This window comes from Talpa europaea (genome assembly GCF_964194135.1).
Source record: "Talpa europaea genome assembly, chromosome: 8".
Taxonomy (NCBI): Eukaryota; Metazoa; Chordata; class Mammalia; order Eulipotyphla; family Talpidae; genus Talpa; species Talpa europaea.
In genome coordinates this window covers 60,690,676-60,708,342 of record NC_140075.1, presented here as the reverse complement: position 1 = coordinate 60,708,342, position 17,667 = coordinate 60,690,676, and the positions used below count along the sequence as shown (strand labels likewise).

The 17,667-nt window shown below is 48.2% G+C and overlaps 1 protein-coding gene across 3 annotated transcripts; it reads left to right on the top strand.

Moving 5' to 3' along the window:
* Window positions 1-3,874: 3,874 nt before the first annotated feature.
* SALL2 (spalt like transcription factor 2) lies at window positions 3,875-16,702 on the top strand (the record flags this gene model as incomplete). Of its 3 annotated transcripts, none has more annotated exons than XM_084241291.1 (2): window positions 3,875-3,947; window positions 13,740-16,702. In XM_084241291.1, the coding sequence occupies 2 exons, from the start codon at window positions 3,875-3,877 to the stop codon at window positions 16,700-16,702; spliced, it is 3,036 nt and encodes a 1,011-aa protein (XP_084097417.1). The 3 variants fall into 3 exon arrangements, with proteins under 3 accessions (XP_084097417.1, XP_084097418.1, XP_084097416.1); XM_084241292.1 differs by lacking the exon at window positions 3,875-3,947 and adding an exon at window positions 13,285-13,339; XM_084241290.1 differs by lacking the exon at window positions 3,875-3,947 and adding an exon at window positions 13,285-13,366.
* Between the last annotated feature and the right edge of the window lie 965 nt (window positions 16,703-17,667).

Here is a 17,667-nt window from a genome sequence, read left to right as displayed (position 1 = left end):
ACACTGCTGAGGGGAGCAGCGGGCGGCAGGAGAGGTCTGCGCGCCACGTGGGACCCTCCTCCAGTGGCCGGGGAGCAGCCGGGGATCGAACCGGCGCCACAGAGGCTGCAGGCAGCTTCACAACCCAGCGCTCAACCGCTGCGCCACCGGGGAGGCCCTATTGTTTCCTAGTTTTATTAAAGTTCCTTCCCATTAAAGTCTCCTATGTTTTGTGTTGATGCGGCGGATGGCAGAACCCATTTTCTCAGAGTGTTGCCCTGAGAAAAGAGGCTTTGAACAAAAGGCCAGAAATGTACTGGCCCCTCATGTTGAGTCATGGAAACAACATGACAAGAATTGAACTATAGGGCAAAAGTCACTATGGGTTTAGAATCATTTATAAATGACTTAAAAGTGTATTCATTTCAACAGCATCAACAAACATTGGCCAACAGTGGCATATACATCTGAGAGGCACGTTATTTATTCACAGCAAAGGCCAGGCCCTGTTCGTGTGTATAAGGATTTCCATGCGCGGACTCTGTAGTCCCCTGGTGCTGTAGAGTCCATGGTTCAAGAGCAATTGTCTCAAACTTGACTCTGCAAAAGAATCATTTAAGAGCTTGTTTGAACACCTTAGGCCCCACCTCAGAGAGTCTGATAGAGGGCAGGAATCTGAATTCTAAATATCCCATGTGATTACAGTGAGTTCTGAGGAGAGTATAGAGCTCTGGGGATTAGCATTCCCGACTGGCTCCTCAGCATTCTCTTCCAAGGATCTCTTTCCAATCACCTTCTCTTTGTTCCTCACAGTTCTGGGCTCCTTTAGCTGGAGTGTTATGCTGATATCACAAAACAATGTGTAGGGAAATCTCTGAAAGTTAAGCGTAAGGACTGCTTTCTTTAAAAAGCAACAATATGTATTTGCTTTTTAAGGTCTTAATTTTGACACTGAAAATAAAAGGAATTTTAACTAATTCAGAGTAAACCTTTGCTCACAAATGATACAGAGATTATGCTCAAGTGGTCTGGCTTGAAAATTGGCTCCATATAGCGCAAATATAATTTAAGCTATTCTTGACAGGAGAAAAAATTATTAGGCCAACAGCCAACAGGGAGGCAAAGCAGAAAATGTTGATTTATTTAGAAAATATTGTAAGACAGGACCACAAAACCAGAAGAGCCCACCAGCTTCCCCCATCCGGAAGTCTCCCTAGAGTCTTTTAGGGTCCCATATATGGGAAGGAATTGAGTTAGAATGCCTGGATAAGTCACTTTCTCCTATCCTTTATTATCTTCAATGCCCACAAGTAGAACGTTTTCCAAAATTAAATGAAGAAAAGTATGGCTTTAATATTTTCTTGAACTATTAAGTTTAGCTCATTTGTCTGTCTCTTCTCTGTCTCTCATTTCTCTCTCCTTTCAATATCTCCCTGACTCTCCCTCCCTTCTTTTCTCCCTCTCTGTCCCTCCCTCTCTCTTACCCCTCCCCTCTCCACTTCACCACACACAGAAACCCCTTTTCAAAGGGGCTTTTTTCCAACTCAGTGAAGTAAAGTCTTTGCCCCTTTGTGGGGAAGGCTCATTAACATTCCCACAGCAGCATCTCTTCAAGGATTTTACTTTTGTAACTCTGTGGGGAGGTCAAGAGGCCACAGTGGAGAGGTAAAAGGAAAAAAAATGGTAAATGGGGGAGGGCGGAAGAAAGGAGAGGAGGGGAAAGAGTCCTTCCTTTCACAATAAGGCCAGCAAGAAGGAGGGTAGAAAAAAAATAGGAAAAGACAAGACAGACAAAACCTAGGAAAGAGACAAATAGTAGACTCCCAAATCTGCCCTTGGAGTCTTCATAGACTCCTGAGAAAAACAGAAAGCTCTATTCCTTCCCTCCTTACTTTTTTCAAAGAAGAGGTCATGGTGAAAACAGCAGGGATGAGAGGGCCTAGCCCACTGAGAAATGAGAAGCTTTCCTGCCCTGGTGTTCCTATATCTCCTACAATAGCCCTGCAATCACTACACCTGTCTACCACAGAGGAGTTGACAGGATGAATTAGACAATGTTAGAAAAAGTTTCAAGGGTGAATATATAAGGGAGCCTCCTAGGGTCCTGACCCCAAAGGACTAGGATAATAATGGAGAGTCAGTGAACGCCAAAGCAAAGATTTGAGTGCTTCCCAAATTCTCTTCAGCCGTGAGTACCTGTCTCATTTCTCACCAGCAACCCTCCTACCATCTGTTCTGTATTCCCCTCTTGGTATTGCTGAACTAACCTGGATTTGTCTGAGGGAAAAAAATGAAGGCAACCTCAAGTTTATACCCTAAAATGTGAGTGAACCCTGCTTTGCATTTCTCTGAAGCCTTAGGGACCAGCGATTTACATCACTAAACTCCAAAGGGGAAAATAATTCCCCCTTTCCTGATGGTGTTTCAATGTTCTCTCAAATCTCAGCAGAAGAGTAAAAGGTAAATAAAGTTAAAAGAACAGAATTTAGGCACTATAATTAGAAGATAGGGCATCTCTAAGCTCAGCAGCGTGGCATTACTCCAATTCAGGTGGACACATAAACAATAAATGAGTCTCCCTTGAGGGTGCTTGCTGAGAGGGAAAGACCAGGTTGGTTGCCAAAGGATGTATTTTAGAGATGGATTCATAAAGGTCCAACTTCATCCACATGGAAATTCTTTCAATAGAATTCTTGAAATTGTTTTCAGCCTGTGTAAGAACATGTTACAAAGAGTCCACCACACTATCAGAAAGTTCCTTCATATTGAGCTATAAGTGCCTTCTTGTAGATTTTACCCTGGGCGTAGCATGAAACTCATCTACCCCGACCGAGGAATTCATCACCCTGTGGACCTCTTCCACCCTGGGAGCTGGACAGGAGAGGGAGAGACAGAAAAGCCACCGACATTGTTGCTATTTTTAATTAGATTCCTTAAAATCACTTTCTTTTCCTGCTAGGAATCTGGTGGCATATTGCACCACTGACAATGTAGGGGGAAAATGTACCTGGCTAGGTGCACCTGGCTTCCAGGCTCCTGTCTGTGACATCATAGCTGTGCAAACTTGGATAGATTACTTAACCTCACTGAGACTTTGAGTTCATTTATGAAGGGATCATCTATAAATCAGAATAGTAAAACTTGCCATGCTGATCTCAGACACATGTCACACGCATTAAAATATTCTATAAATTAGAGTTATACATCAGTAATTACTGATGTATAATGACTGCCCATCTTTACTCAAATCTTTATAGTCAACCTTTCATATCCTCATTTTCCATTGGGACTAACTGACTTCTTGGCTTCAAAATCAGAATATAACAGAAAGTGCTTAATTCAGTTTATAGCCCAGAACAAGTCACTTTACCAATCAAGATGTCACAGAATGATGAAAGACCCAAAAGTACCGCGAAATCTTGGCAGAAGAGTTAAAAAAAAAAAAAAAAAAACTAGGGCAGAGCATTTTCTAAACAGACAGCACCGGGAGAGGCCCGGAGCCCTAGGCAGGGAGGAGAGGGTTAAATCCTTCCCTCTGCAGTACAAAAGAAAAGAGTGTGCGGAAAGATTAGGATTTTTGCTTTTACAATGGGAGCTGCAGAAGCGTAGGGAAGAAGCTGAAGAAAAAAAAGGGGGCGTCTCCCCTTTAAAGACTTGCAGAGATTGAGAGAGAAAGAGAGAGAGTCAGGGACGGAATCGGAGAGAGCGCGCGGGCTCGGGCGCACGAGTTTGTCTGTCTGTCTGTCCCTGGGAAGAGAGCGCGTCTCTGCTGCACAGTGATTTGCACAGGGGGAGAGACGTCAGTTGGCTTCAGACCCAAGGGGGCCACCAGACCTGGTCACCCCGGTTAAGACTAAGTGAGCGTTGCCCCTCCCTACCCCACTTCTACCCGGGAATGTCTCGGCGAAAGCAGCGGAAACCCCAACAGTTAATCTCGGACTGCGAAGGTCCCAGCGCGTCTGAGAACGGTGGGTGCCTGGGGAGGGGTGGGGAGCCCTGAGTCCCAGCCTGTGAGGGTCAGGCCAGGGCAAGGGGAGGGCAGCCGGGCCAGGGGTGAAACCGGGGGGAGGACTTGGTCATCGGGGGTTTGAAGGAGTTGAGATGCAGGGAGTAAGATGACCTGTGCGGGGGAGAAGTCCCACTTGGCTTTTCTCTGGAATGATTCTGTTTGTGTTTTGCTCGCTGTTTTTCTCTTGATGAAATGGAGTTTTCAAACTGGCTCTGTCTCCCCACCCAAGAGTTTTCTCCCCAGGTCCCCCTTCGCTCCCTGGTCTTTGTGCCGTTGCTAAGTAACGTCCTCAGACCTGAAGACCGTCTCTTAGGGGTGGGATTCCTCCCCACACACGCTTTTTTTTTTTTTTTTCTTTTTCCCCTTTCTGGAGAGTTGGGTTGCAAGAGAATGAATTGGATAAACGTGAAGGCTTCCCTGAGGGAAAAGAGAAAAAAGTTGCTCATTGTTGAGCTGAGCTGAGAGCAGAGAAGAGCTCCCAGAGGGAGAGTGCTAATGTCGGTCAGGGGCTGTCTGCTTTGGGGTGTGGATCTGTGTCACCTGGGGTAGAGGCATTTCAGTTCGTGCTTCGGAAAGCCAAGCTAAAAACAAAAAAGTTTGAGTTAACGTGCCTGCTCGTATATGCATGTCACTTTATGAGGATATTATTGTCTGTTTTTTAAGTAACAGACTTCTTTATGAGGAGGAAAAAAGTTCATGTATTGTTATAACCTTCCAGAAATAAGAGACAGACAATGGAGGAACCAAGGTATTGAGAAGTCACATTGCCCAAAGTCTCAGAAACAGAGGAACAGTAAGGACAAAAACCTAGGTTTCCTGATGCTTAAAGTTTTCCAAATTGCTTGATCTGGCCTAGAAACTGGGATTCTGTATCTTTTTGCAAATATCTGGGTTGTTCTTAGGATTGAGCAAGTTTTGGACATGTTAGTTGTTGTGGCTGCACATGTGCCTACTGTGCAAATCTGAAAGTCCTGGCTCAGGGATAAACTACTGGATTTATTCAGCAGACCATTGATTTACCCAAGCACAGCTGTTCAGGAGCCAGACTTTCAGAATTTAAATCCTGGCTCCACAATTTGATCAGCTGGTGGTTTACTTTGCCTCTCTATGCCTCGGTTTCCTCATCTATGAGATAGGGATAGATATACCAGCTTCCTCATTAGGTTACTGTGAATCTAAATGATTCAATACATGTAAAGCATTTGGGAAAAATTTTGGGAAAAAAAACAAATGTAACTATGTACTGGATACATGTGGTTATGTCCCTAGCATAAATGAGTATTTAATATGTGGGGGGAGTTATTATCACTATTTGTGATATTGCAACAGGGTGGTCCCCAGGAAAGGAGGAGGTTCCCTGCCCCACCCAAGGGAGGGTGGAGCTGAGCAGAAAGGGGCTGCCCCTCTCCCTGTCCTATAACAATATTGGCGGCATGTACATTTGTAGCACTTCCTGCAAGTATTGAAGTATGACCAAAGCTCAGGAACCTCTTGGCAAACTTCAGCACTTCTTTGAGTTGTGTGACCTGAAGAGCTCTAGGATAGTGTATTTGTAGTGACTAATTCTAAATCATTAAGTTTACCCTTTCACCTGTTGTAAAAAAAAAAAAATGACTTCAGATCAAATCAGTGCGCCACAGAATAACCTTAACAGACATTGTGTTTTGGGTAAAACACATCCTCCTTAAGCCACTGCTCTGCGGGGATCCCACTATGCCATATTAAGAGGTTCATGATGGTGGCATCCTTCCCTTCTGGGACACATTAACCCCCCTCTTAATGCTGCTACAGGCCGGATGTTTCCTCCTGCTACTCTACAGGAGACTTCCCCCAGAGCCTCAGAGTTGCCTCACAGTCCTGCTCCCCTGCTGGTTCAATTGTGGAACTATGCTGAATTCTCCCCACCCAACGGGCGTCCTCTCCACTCCTCGCCTCTCCCCAGATCTTCGAAGTTGGCTCCGCCATTTCCCATACCACAGCTGAGGAAAATCTTATGTGAAGGAATATATCACAATTGCCCTGAGTGGATTCTCAAGCCTTTTGAGCAATAGCTCCCACTTGGGGCTATGAACACTTGAGGCCACAGGGTTGCTACTGCAAAGCCATCCCCATAGAAACAGTGTAGGCTTCAACCCAATGGCAGCAACAGATTGCAGTTGAAATTTTGTCTCTGAGCCAGAAAAGTCATAATCATAACTATAAGAAGGAAGAAAGCAGTAAGTAACCTCTTAAGATGTGCCTGAAGAAATCCTAAGGGTTTTTTGATTAGAATTTTCCTGAGAGTAAAAGATTCTGGATTACTTGCATGAGGTAGAGGGTCATTGGGTCACATTTGGGAGATGAAATTATCATCTATATCTCCTATGAGCTCTCTCTGTGTACACACACACACACACACACACACACACACACACACACACCACAAGACATGTACTTGATCAAATCTTAAAACTCCTTTCTGAATTATAAATTTCACATTCCCTCCTTTTCCATAATTAGGGTTTCTGTTCATTTATCTGACAATCAGGCACCTTACTTTTCCTTCTACTTCAGAGACAGTGTCTTGTTCTGCATGTTCCAAAATTGGGGAGGGGGGTGCAGCGCTTTCTTTTTTGAGACTTTTGGTGTATCTGTGAAATTATGGTTATCATTGGGAGCATCAACAGATACTTATTCATTAGGCTAGGTTTTCAGAAGTCTTTGCCTTCTTTTAAGCCATGTTTACCATATGTGATAAGCAAATGCTGAGCCTTTGTTGCTTTTTTATTTTTTTTAATTTTTTAAAAGATTTATTTATGTATAAAAGTGCTGGGGTGTAGGCCAGAGGTGCTGGGGGGTGAGAGGATTCACCAGAGACAGAGCAGGGAGCAGAACAAGTGGATTGAGTGAAATACACTGCTGAGGGGAGTAGCAGGCAAGACAGGAGAGGTCTGCTGCACCATGTGGGTCAGCTCCAGGCTAGGGATCAAACTTGTGCTGCAGTGGCTGAGGATTGCTTCCTAGTGCTGAGACTGAACCCCCTGCACCACCAGGGAGACTCTGTTGCATATTTTAAAAGCCCCATCTCCACAGTGCCCTAAAACTGCACCAAGAAGCAGTCTGAAAAACCTGTTTTACAGCCCTGTCTTTTCTCAGCTTCCCTGACCAGAACACCAAAACCTAACAAATAGTCATTGCACATAAGTGATGAGAAGGAAATAGTCTATTTACTTAAAAACTCTGGAGAGAAAAAACTTTTGTCTCTCCCCTACAGAGTCTAGAAATCTGGATAGAGAACTTAAAGGATGTGAATAGGGAAAATGTAAACTAGTACATCTGGGAAATAAAGAAAACGATCAGAAACCCAGATATTTAGTGAGAAGGAGAAACCAGGACAACAGCCAAACAGGCCTAGAGGGAGAAATGGAAGTTGGCAGACATCAAGAGCACAAGGGGGGATAGAAGGCAAAAGTAGCCTTTTTTTAAAAAAGATTTATTTATTTATGTATACAAAAACTGGAGTACAGGCCAGAGGTGTGGAGGGTGAGAGGATTCACCAGAGACAGAGTGGGGAACAGAACAGGCAGATCCACTGAAATACACTGCTGAGGGGAGCAGCGGGCTAGTCAGGAGAGGTCTGCTGTGCCATGTGGGTAGCTCCCTGGCTGGGATCGAACTCATGCTTCAGTGGCTGTGAATAGCTTCATAGGTTGTGTCCCAACCCCTTGCACCACCAGGGTGACCCAAAAATAGCCTTTTGAGCACTCTATATTTTTTTATATTAGAAGTTGAGAGCATCATCCCTCAGGCTCTTAAGCTCTGAATCATTCAACCCCAGGTGCTCTCGGGTCAAATAGAAAACATTTCTGAGTAACTAGAAAGTAACTTCGGCTTGGTGTTATAAATACAGGATAAGCATGCAAAAACCAGGGTTTTCAATCCACTTTGGACCTTGAAGCTATGTGACCTTGGGCAAGTCCTTTCTCCCAGGGCTCAGCTTTGGACCTTTAAATAATCACACTCATCGTTAAGATTTTCAGAGTATCTACTATTTGTCAGGTATTCTGCAGACCGTTGATGCATTTTTTTTTTAAAGAGGCATGTATTATTTATTTGTTTGTTTGTTTGTTTGTTTGTACATGCACTGGGTACAGTCAGAAGCACGGGAGGGTGATAGAATTCACCAGAGCCAGAGCGGGGAGCAGAGCAGGCAGAAGGACCGAAGTACACTGCTGAGGGGAGCAGCGGGCAGCAGGAGAGGTCTGCGCGCCATGTGGGACCCTCCTCTGGTGGCCGGGGAGCAGCCAGGGATCGAACCGGCACCACAGAGGCCGCGGGCAGCTTCGCAACCTGGAGTTCAACTGCTGCTCCACCGGGGAGGCCCCGTTGATTTTTTAAAAAGATTTTTATTGGGGCCTCCCCGGTGGTGAAGCAGGTTGAACGCAGTGCTGTGAAGCTGTCCACAACCTCTTCAGCATGGGTTCGATTCCCGGATGGCCAGGGAGATTCCCACATGGTGTGGCAGACCTCTCCTGTCATGCCTGCTGCTCCCCTCAGCAGTGTCTCTCAGTGAGGCTGCCTGTTCTGCTCCCTACTCTGTCTCTGGTGAATCCTCTCACTCTCCCCTCCACCTCTGGCCTGTATTCTAGTTCTTGTATGCATAAATAAATAAATGCTCCATTTAAAAGACATTTTTGTTATGGTAAAGTATTCATAACAAAATTTACCATTTTAATCATTTTTAAGTGTACAGTTCAGTGGCATTAAGAATATTCACAATGTTGGGCAACCAACATCACTATCCATCTCTTTCATCTTGCAAAACTAAGAACTCTTTCATCTTGCAAAACTAAAACTATATACTAGTTAGACGATAACTTCTCCAACTCCTGGCAATCACCATTCCACTTTTTGTCTCTGAATTTACCCATTACAAGAGCCTCATACAGTGAACTCGTACGTTATTCTGCCTAACTTATTTCACTGGGCATAACTTTTCAAGGCTTTTCCGCACCTTTTCCATGCTGAAACTTAACCTCTCCAAGTTTCAATTTCCTTGTCCATAAAAATAAACAACCATTGTGCTAAGCTGTAACTCGTCATACTTGAAAACATGTATCAGAATTTTAGTCTCTTGGTGACTATACCCCTATTTTAAGAGAAATCTGAGCCTTTGAGAAATTAAGAGACTTTGCCAAGGTCACATAGGTTAGAAAGTGCTAGCACTGGGCCTCCCTGGTGGCGCAAGGGGTTAAGCACTGCACTATGAAGCAATCCACAGCCTCTGTAGCACGAGTTCGATCCCCGGACGGCCAGGGAAAAACCCATATGGTGCGGCAAACCTCTCCTGTCTTGCCGGCTGCTCCCCTCAGCAGTGTATTTCAGTCACTCTGGCTGTTCTGTTCCCCACTCTATCTCTGGTGAATCCTCTTACCCCACACACCTCTGGTCTGTACCCTACCTCTTGTATGCATAAATAAATAAATCCTTAAAAAAAAAAAAAAGAGAGTGCTAGAAATGGGACTTTAACTTAGTTCTAGCTGATTCAGAACTGACACTCCCAATCACTCCACTCATTTGAGAGAGGGTCAGCTCTCTCTAAAGGAATATAAAGTCCCATTTGGCTCCCAAGTGGTATGAATTTCATCTTAAATTTCTCAGTCCTTTGCTTTCAGAAAAATGTCCACAAAAAAACCAATTTCTTGTTTGATCTATTTCTTTTCTAGAAACATATTTTTCTCACCTATCACTAAATGGATAAATCATGGTGCCTATTTGTCTACTGTGTTGCAAACACCAAGGCATATTAGTAGGTGTGGGTAGCAAAGGATTATGTGTGTGAATGAAGGAAAGAGAGTGAGGAGGAAAAGATGAGACCATCTCACAAGTAGTCTATATAGCAGCAGTCACAGAACCAATTCATAATGGCAGACACTCTCAATTGGTGTTGGTCCAATGTTAATAGATTGTAGTTGTCTTCATGAGTGGATGATGCTTGAACTCTGTAGAACAAAACCTTTCATCTTAGAATTAGAAATACAGCTCAAGAGTCACATACCCTGGGAAAGACAATGTCTGCTTAAATTCACAGTCAGGTACAAATCATATCAAATCCTATTCAAGGAAGCAGAATGTAAGATAGCTAAGTGTGTGTGGGTAGAGTAGAGAGGGGGCCTGGCAGAAGACAGCCATTAGACATAAGAATGGCTTATTTTGTCCATGTCCTCATTTTGGTCAGGTTGCACAAGGTAAAATTTATAAGTATTAGGGTGGAAGGTTTGATGAAAGGGGAGTCCTCTGACACATACCGTGGTTCTCATCCTTGGTAGTACCTTGGAATCACCTGAGGAGATTTATAAACCTCCTGAAGCTTGGTCCTGCTCTCTCAGATTCTGAAACTAATTGGTCTGGCCCTCTGAATTTTACAAGGCCCTCCTGGTAATTCCAATGGACAACAAAGTTTGAAAACCAATGTTTAACAGTCCCACAGTGGGCGTCCCCTGGTGGTGCAGCGGTTGAGCGCTGGCCTGCGAGGCTGCCTGCAGCCTCTGCAGTGCCAGTTCGATCCCAGCCTCGGGCGAGGGTCCCACATGGCGCGACAGACCTCTCCTGCCACCCACTGTTCCCCTCAGCAGTGTATTTCGTCAGTCTGCCTATTCTGTTCCCCGCTCTGGCTCTGGTGAATTCTCTCACCCTTCCACGCTTCTGACTGTACCCAGTGCTTGTATAAATAAATAAATCTTAAAAAAAATAAATAAATAAACAGGCATGTCCAGGTCTTAGTCTATATCCATGCCAGACTTTACCTGTGACCCAGGTTAGCTTACCTCACCTTATCTGCTATCTAGGGACACCATTACCAGCTTAGTTTATTCTTGTGTTTATGACTTCATTCATGTCTGCCTAAGAATCCTGCCCCTTTTTTCAGGACAGGCAGTGAGTGCAAAGTGCTGAGAAATAGAGGGTTCCTCTTACAGGTAGCTGTTGATCCGTCACCTTTCACCAGGGACTAAATTTACCTCATAGAAGAGTGCAGATCAAATTACGCATCAGAAAGCAAGTTTCATTAAAGAGCAAGAAAGGGAACAGTGTTTCCCAGGAGAAGATGAAAAGAACAGGATTTTTTTCTTGTCGGAAGACTTGACAAAACAGCAACTTGATATCAAATGTTCAGTGCTAATTAACAAATGCTCAGTAGAAACCTCCATCTGATTCCCTTTCCCTTACTGAGGCCAGAGAGCAAATGGCAGCTGGGAGCCACACAGGCCCCTTTCTCTAGCATCAGGGAAGCCACACAATGTCGATGTGCTGGAGAAAACACTGGACAGGAGTCAAAATTCTGAATGCTTGCTTTACTGAATTACTGTGTGAACTTGGAAAAGTCATTTAACCTCTCCAAGTTTCAATTTCCTTATCAATAAAAATAAACAACCATTGTACTAATCTGTGACTTGCCATACTTGAAAACAGATCCTCCTCTTCCTCATGGTGTTATAGAGCAGCAATGGCAAGGGTCAGGTCATCTGTTTCAGAGCCATGATTCACAGTATTAAGATTGTCTAAAGTTTCAAAACTTTGACTTAATCCAATTCAATGTTTTTAATTTTAAGAAGATGGCAAACGTTGTGTTGAAAAAGGAAATGTCTGTTTCTAGTATTATTTCAGCTCCCCGCCCCCCTGCAAGGCTCCCTAAAGCCCTGACATATGCTAGTGATAACAGCCAATATCTTACCTCAGAAATCAATATGATTAATAAGTAATGTGAAAAACAGATCTCATTCAGGATCCACCGCCCAATTTAGTCTCATGTGTACATATTGATATTATTTATTGAGGTTTTTCAAGATTTTGTCCCCATGATATTTCTCTAAGGAAGATAGTGCAGCTACAATGTTGTTACTACTTTATAGAAAGGGAAATGATAGCATAACTTGGTATGACTGACCACCATGCCTCAGTTTACCCGGTAGGCCATAATAGAACTGGCATCAGTAAACAATAGTCATTTCCTGTAAGATTCTTAGCAAGTGGGAAAACCATTTAAGACTCATTTCACGTTGAAAGGGAATGGGGCATGGGGCATCCTACTGCTATTTATACTGTCTCTGAGCAGAAGGTGGTCTCCGTGGTGCTAGCAAGTGTGAAGTCACTTCTTAGGCATTCAAACCAGGCTGGGGCTGAATAGGGCTTCAGACTAGGAGAGGTTGTTTGCCTGGAAGCTCCTGCTGCATTTTCCCCATTGTTCCAGAAAGAGCTCCCCTCCCCCCCAAGTTAGAGCTAGGTGGGCCTATATAGGGTCTCTGCAGGCTAACATCTCCTCACACCCAATTCTCCTTAATAGTGACAGTGTGCCTGTGTTGCCAGAGGACAATGGAGGAGGAGGAGGAAGAATAAAGGGGGTACTAAATAGGAGATGGCTCCTTAAATAAGCATGAACTCTATAAATTAGGTGTGGGTTGGGTGATCTGTGCAGTAACTTGCATTCAGCTATTATTCTGGGGGAGGAGGGGCGGGGTGTAATGAGGTTTAGTGTTTAGTGTTCCGCAGAGAGGAGTCCTGAAATGACTTCCTTGGAAATTCTACCTTGAAGCTTCCCACCTGAGAAACTTCTTCGTGGAGGGGGAAAGGGACATGGGGGTGAGGAAGACAGGACAAAACTTGGGACATTTTGAGGTCCCTGTGTGTTGACGAGAGGTGGATGTCCTGGGCTCCCCTCCCCACTTGGCCCTCCGACCTCTGAGGAGATCAGACCACCCTCTCTGGAGAGCACGTTTTCCAGGCTCAGCGGATCCTTTATCCAAAGAAAAATAAGAGAAGCCTACCGCTTTGCTCTATTGAGCAGGGCCGTTTCCCACTGTGCCCCCTTGAGCTTGCTGGGCGGGGGCGGGCAGGCCTGGGCAAAGACATCTTGAAAGGGGGGAGCTAGCAGAGGGCAAGGAAAGGTGGACCCCCATCCTGTCCCACAGCACCTGTCACTAGGACTTCGGAAACCCCCTGGGCTGCCACCCCCACCCTCCGACCCCCTCCCCGCTCCCTCCGCAGATCCTGCAGCTCCTCCCCACGAGCTCCCCTCTGCAGCCGCTCCTCCCCCGTCTCCCCTCGCCTGGCTTTCTCGCTCCAGCTCCTCCCCTCCTGCGCCTCCTCGCTCCCCTCCCCCTCCCGGGCTGCTCCCTGCCCCCGCCGCCCGCCGATCTCCATCTCCGCAGTCTGGGCCGCTGGGTGCAGAGGCTGCCGCAGCCCCGGCGGCCAGTGCCGCCTCCCCCAGTCGCGATACCCATTGTCTTCCCCTCCGCCCGGCCCTCCCCTCCCCTGCAACCATGGCGCATGAAGCCGGGAGGAGTTCTCTTCTCGGGGAGCCCACGGAGCTTGGAGGTGCGGTAGGGCCCGGCTGGGGCCGGAATGAGCGGGAGGGGACGCAGGAGGGGGAGGGCCGGGGAGGACTTCGGGTGGATAGGATGAAAATGAACGATTCTCTGCATAGGCCCCTGTCCTCGCGCCCATGCAGTACGCTGGCCCGGTGACCGAGGTTGGGGGGTTGCGGGGGGGGGGGCGTTGGGAAAGGCGGTTGCTCACGCGTGCTCTCACCAACACCCCCACCCCGCCCTGCATGCTAGGGTGTTGGGACTGAGCTCTAAAGCCCCTTGCATGGCCTGATGGTGAGCTCATCACCCCCACCCCCAACTAGCGGTTACTGGGCTCGTTGTTAATTAGAGCCTCTGTGTATCCATCCCACCCGCGCCACCCACGCTCTCGCTTCTTGTTTTCTCCCCAGGTGATGCTAGTGAGGAGGACCACCCCCAAGTCTGTGCCAAGTGCTGCGCACAATTCTCTGACCCAGCTGAATTCCTTGCCCACCAGAATGCATGTTCAACTGAACCCCCTGTAATGGTGATCATTGGGGGCCAGGAGAATCCCAACAACTCTTCCGCCTCTTCTGAACCCCGGCCTGAGGGCCACAATAGCCCCCAGGTCATGGATGCAGAGCACAGCAACGTCCAGGATTCTGGGTCCTCCTCTGTGCCTACAGATCCCACCTGGGCCCCTGAGCGGAGAGGAGAGGAGTCCGCGGGGCATTTTCTGGTCGCTGCCACAGGTACAGCAACTGGGGGAGGCGGAGGCCTGATCTTGGCCAGCCCCAAACTGGGAGCAACCCCATTACCTCCAGAATCCACCCCTGCACCTCCGCCTCCTCCGCCACCTCCTCCACCCCCAGGGGTGGGCAGCGGCCACTTGAACATCCCTCTGATCTTGGAAGAGCTCCGGGTGCTGCAGCAGCGGCAGATCCATCAGATGCAGATGACCGAGCAAATCTGCCGGCAGGTACTGCTGCTTGGCTCCTTAGGCCAGACGGTGGGCGCCCCTGCCAGTCCCTCAGAGTTGCCTGGGACAGGGACAGCCTCTTCCACCAAGCCCCTGCTACCCCTCTTCAGTCCCATCAAGCCAGTCCAAACCAGCAAGACCCTGGCACCTTCCTCCTCCTCTTCCTCCTCCTCCTCCTCCTCGGGGGCAGAAACACCCAAGCAGGCTTTCTTCCACCTTTACCATCCACTGGGATCGCAGCATCCTTTCTCTGCTGGAGCGGTTGGGCGAAGCCACAAACCCACCCCTGCCCCCTCCCCGGCCCTGCCAGGCAGCACAGATCAGCTAATTGCCTCGCCTCATCTGGCCTTCCCAGGCACCACGGGATTACTGGCAGCACAGTGTCTTGGGGCGGCCCGAGGCCTTGAGGCTGCTGCCTCCCCAGGGCTCCTGAAGCCAAAGAATGGAAGTGGTGAGCTGGGCTATGGGGAAGTGATGGGTCCCTTGGAGAAGCCTGGTGGACGGCACAAGTGCCGCTTTTGCGCCAAAGTATTTGGCAGTGACAGTGCTCTTCAGATCCACCTGCGTTCCCACACAGGTGAGAGACCCTATAAGTGTAATGTCTGTGGCAACCGCTTTACCACCCGTGGCAACCTCAAAGTACACTTCCATCGGCATCGTGAGAAGTACCCGCATGTGCAGATGAACCCTCACCCGGTGCCAGAGCACCTAGACTACGTCATCACCAGCAGCGGCCTGCCCTATGGTATGTCCGTGCCACCTGAGAAGGCCGAGGAGGAGGCGGCCATGCCAGGTGGCGGTGTAGAACGCAAGCCTCTGGTGGCCTCCACCACAGCACTCAGTGCCACAGAGAGCCTGACGCTGCTCTCCACCAGTGCAGGCACAGCCTCAGCTCCTGCACTCCCTCCTTTCAATAAGTTTGTGCTCATGAAAGCGGTGGAGCCAAAGAGTAAAGCTGATGAAAATACCCCTCCAGGGAGTGAGGGTTCTGCCATCACAGGGGTGGCAGAAAGTGGAAGTGCTACCCGCATGCAGCTAAGCAAGCTGGTGACTTCACTACCCAGCTGGGCACTGCTCACCAACCACTTTAAGTCCACAGGTAGCTTCCCCTTCCCCTATGTGTTAGAGCCATTGGGGGCATCACCCTCTGAGACATCGAAACTGCAGCAACTGGTAGAAAAGATTGACCGGCAGGGAGCTGTGACAGTGGCCTCTACTGCCTCGGGAGCTCCCACCACCTCGGCCCCTGCAGCCTCATCCTCAGCCTCATCTGGACCCAATCAGTGTGTCATCTGCCTCCGGGTGCTGAGCTGTCCTCGGGCACTACGCCTGCATTATGGTCAACATGGAGGTGAACGGCCCTTTAAGTGCAAGGTGTGTGGCAGAGCCTTCTCCACTCGGGGCAATCTGCGCGCACATTTTGTGGGTCACAAGACCAGTCCAGCTGCCCGGGCCCAGAACTCCTGCCCTATCTGCCAGAAGAAGTTCACCAATGCTGTTACTCTGCAGCAGCACGTTCGGATGCACCTGGGGGGCCAGATCCCCAATGGTGGTACCACACTACCTGAAAGCGGAGGAGCTGCCCAGGAAAATGCCGCTGAGCAATCTGCTGTTTCTGGAGGAGGGAGCTTCCCGCCGCAGCCATCCCAGCAGCCCTCCCCAGAAGAAGAGTTGTCTGAAGAGGAGGAGGAGGAGGAGGAAGAAGAGGAAGATGTGACTGATGAAGATTCCCTGGCAGGGAGAGGCTCAGAGAGTGGAGGTGAGAAGGCAATATCCGTGCGAGGTGATTCAGAAGAGGCATCTGGGGCAGAGGAGGAAGTGGGCACTGTGGCAGCAGCAGCCACAGCTGGGAAGGAGATTGACAGTAATGAGAAGGCAATTCAACAGCCTTCTCTGCCACCACCACCGCCACCACCACCTGACAGCCTGGATCAAGCACAGTCAATGGAGCAGGGAGGCAGTGATGTCGTGGGAGGCGTGGAAGAGGGGGGCAAACTGGAGAGAAGCGCAAGCCCAATGTCAGCACTTGCCATAGAAGGGGAAAGCAGCAGCACCGCCTTGGTGGAGGAGCTGAGCGTTCAGGAAGCAATAAGAAAGGAGCCAGGAGAGAGCAGTAGCAGAAAGGCCTGTGATGTATGTGGCCAGACCTTTCCCACCCAGGTGGCTCTGGAGGAGCATCAGAAGACCCACCCCAAGGAGGGGCCGCTCTTCACTTGCGTTTTCTGCAGGCAGGGCTTTCTTGAGCGGGCTGTCCTCAAGAAGCACATGCTGCTGGCTCACCACCAGGTACAGCCCTTTGCCCCGCACGGCCCCCAGAATATTGCTGCTCTTTCCTTGGTCCCAGGCTGTTCACCCTCCATCACTTCCCCAGGGCTTTCGCCTTTCCCCCGAAAAGATGACCCCACAATCCCATGAGCCTGATTTTCTGTACCTGCTGCTCTTTGACCCAGGGAGCAGAAACCAACAGTTCTCCATAAGGACCTCCAAGATTTTGAACCTTCATTTCTCCTTTTCTCTGAGTTAATAACATGTGTCCCTAGTGACTTTTCTCTAGTCCCTAAGCTTGGAAATCAGTGTGTTCATAGGGGGATGGCCCCCTGAGGAATTTTACTTCCTTCTTCATTCACTGAACCTGAGAAATGTAGATTCCCTACAGCTTCCACATTCCTGAGGGGACACCTCTAGATTCCCTGGGATGACCCTTCTCCCCTCTTCTTTCTTCCTCTTGCTTTCCCTTTGGCAGGTGCACCTGAGCACCCACATTGGAATTACAGCCCAGGCCAGAGGGGCCAGTAGCTGGCCCTGAAGGGCCCACGGCACTCCTTTCTGGTGACCATGTCTTGTCCCAGACATTCCTGTCCAGTCGTTGGGGTGGATCCCCTGTCTTTTGGGGACCAATATTTTGTGTAATTGTTCTGCCTACCAAGCCTTGGAGCTCCAGCTCTACTTCTACTACCACTTCAGGCCTAGCATCGTCAGTGCTGTTTGGTCTAGAAACTGTGGTTGGGAAGGTGCCTCCAGCATCCAAGGAGAAGAGATACCCCCCCCTTCCTATTTTAGCCTCATGCATCCAGGGCAGTACCTGAGAACCCCGTCATAGAAGAGAAGTAGCAAATTGTATGTTCCTTCTCCACCCCCGCCCCCCAAAGGTGCCAGTAATGAAGATACAGCAATATCTGTTTTTATCTATTGGCTCAGCCTCATGGGGTAGGGAGAAACGAAGGGCATAAGACACTCTTCCCAGTAAATTCTTTGATAGTCACATTAAGGCCAAGATGTTGACTGGTCCATAGGCTAAGACATCTCCAGCTTCTCATGTTCCTTTATCATGGCCTCTCACAATTAAGAAACAAGATTTCTTGCCAAGAGGTCTTCTATGG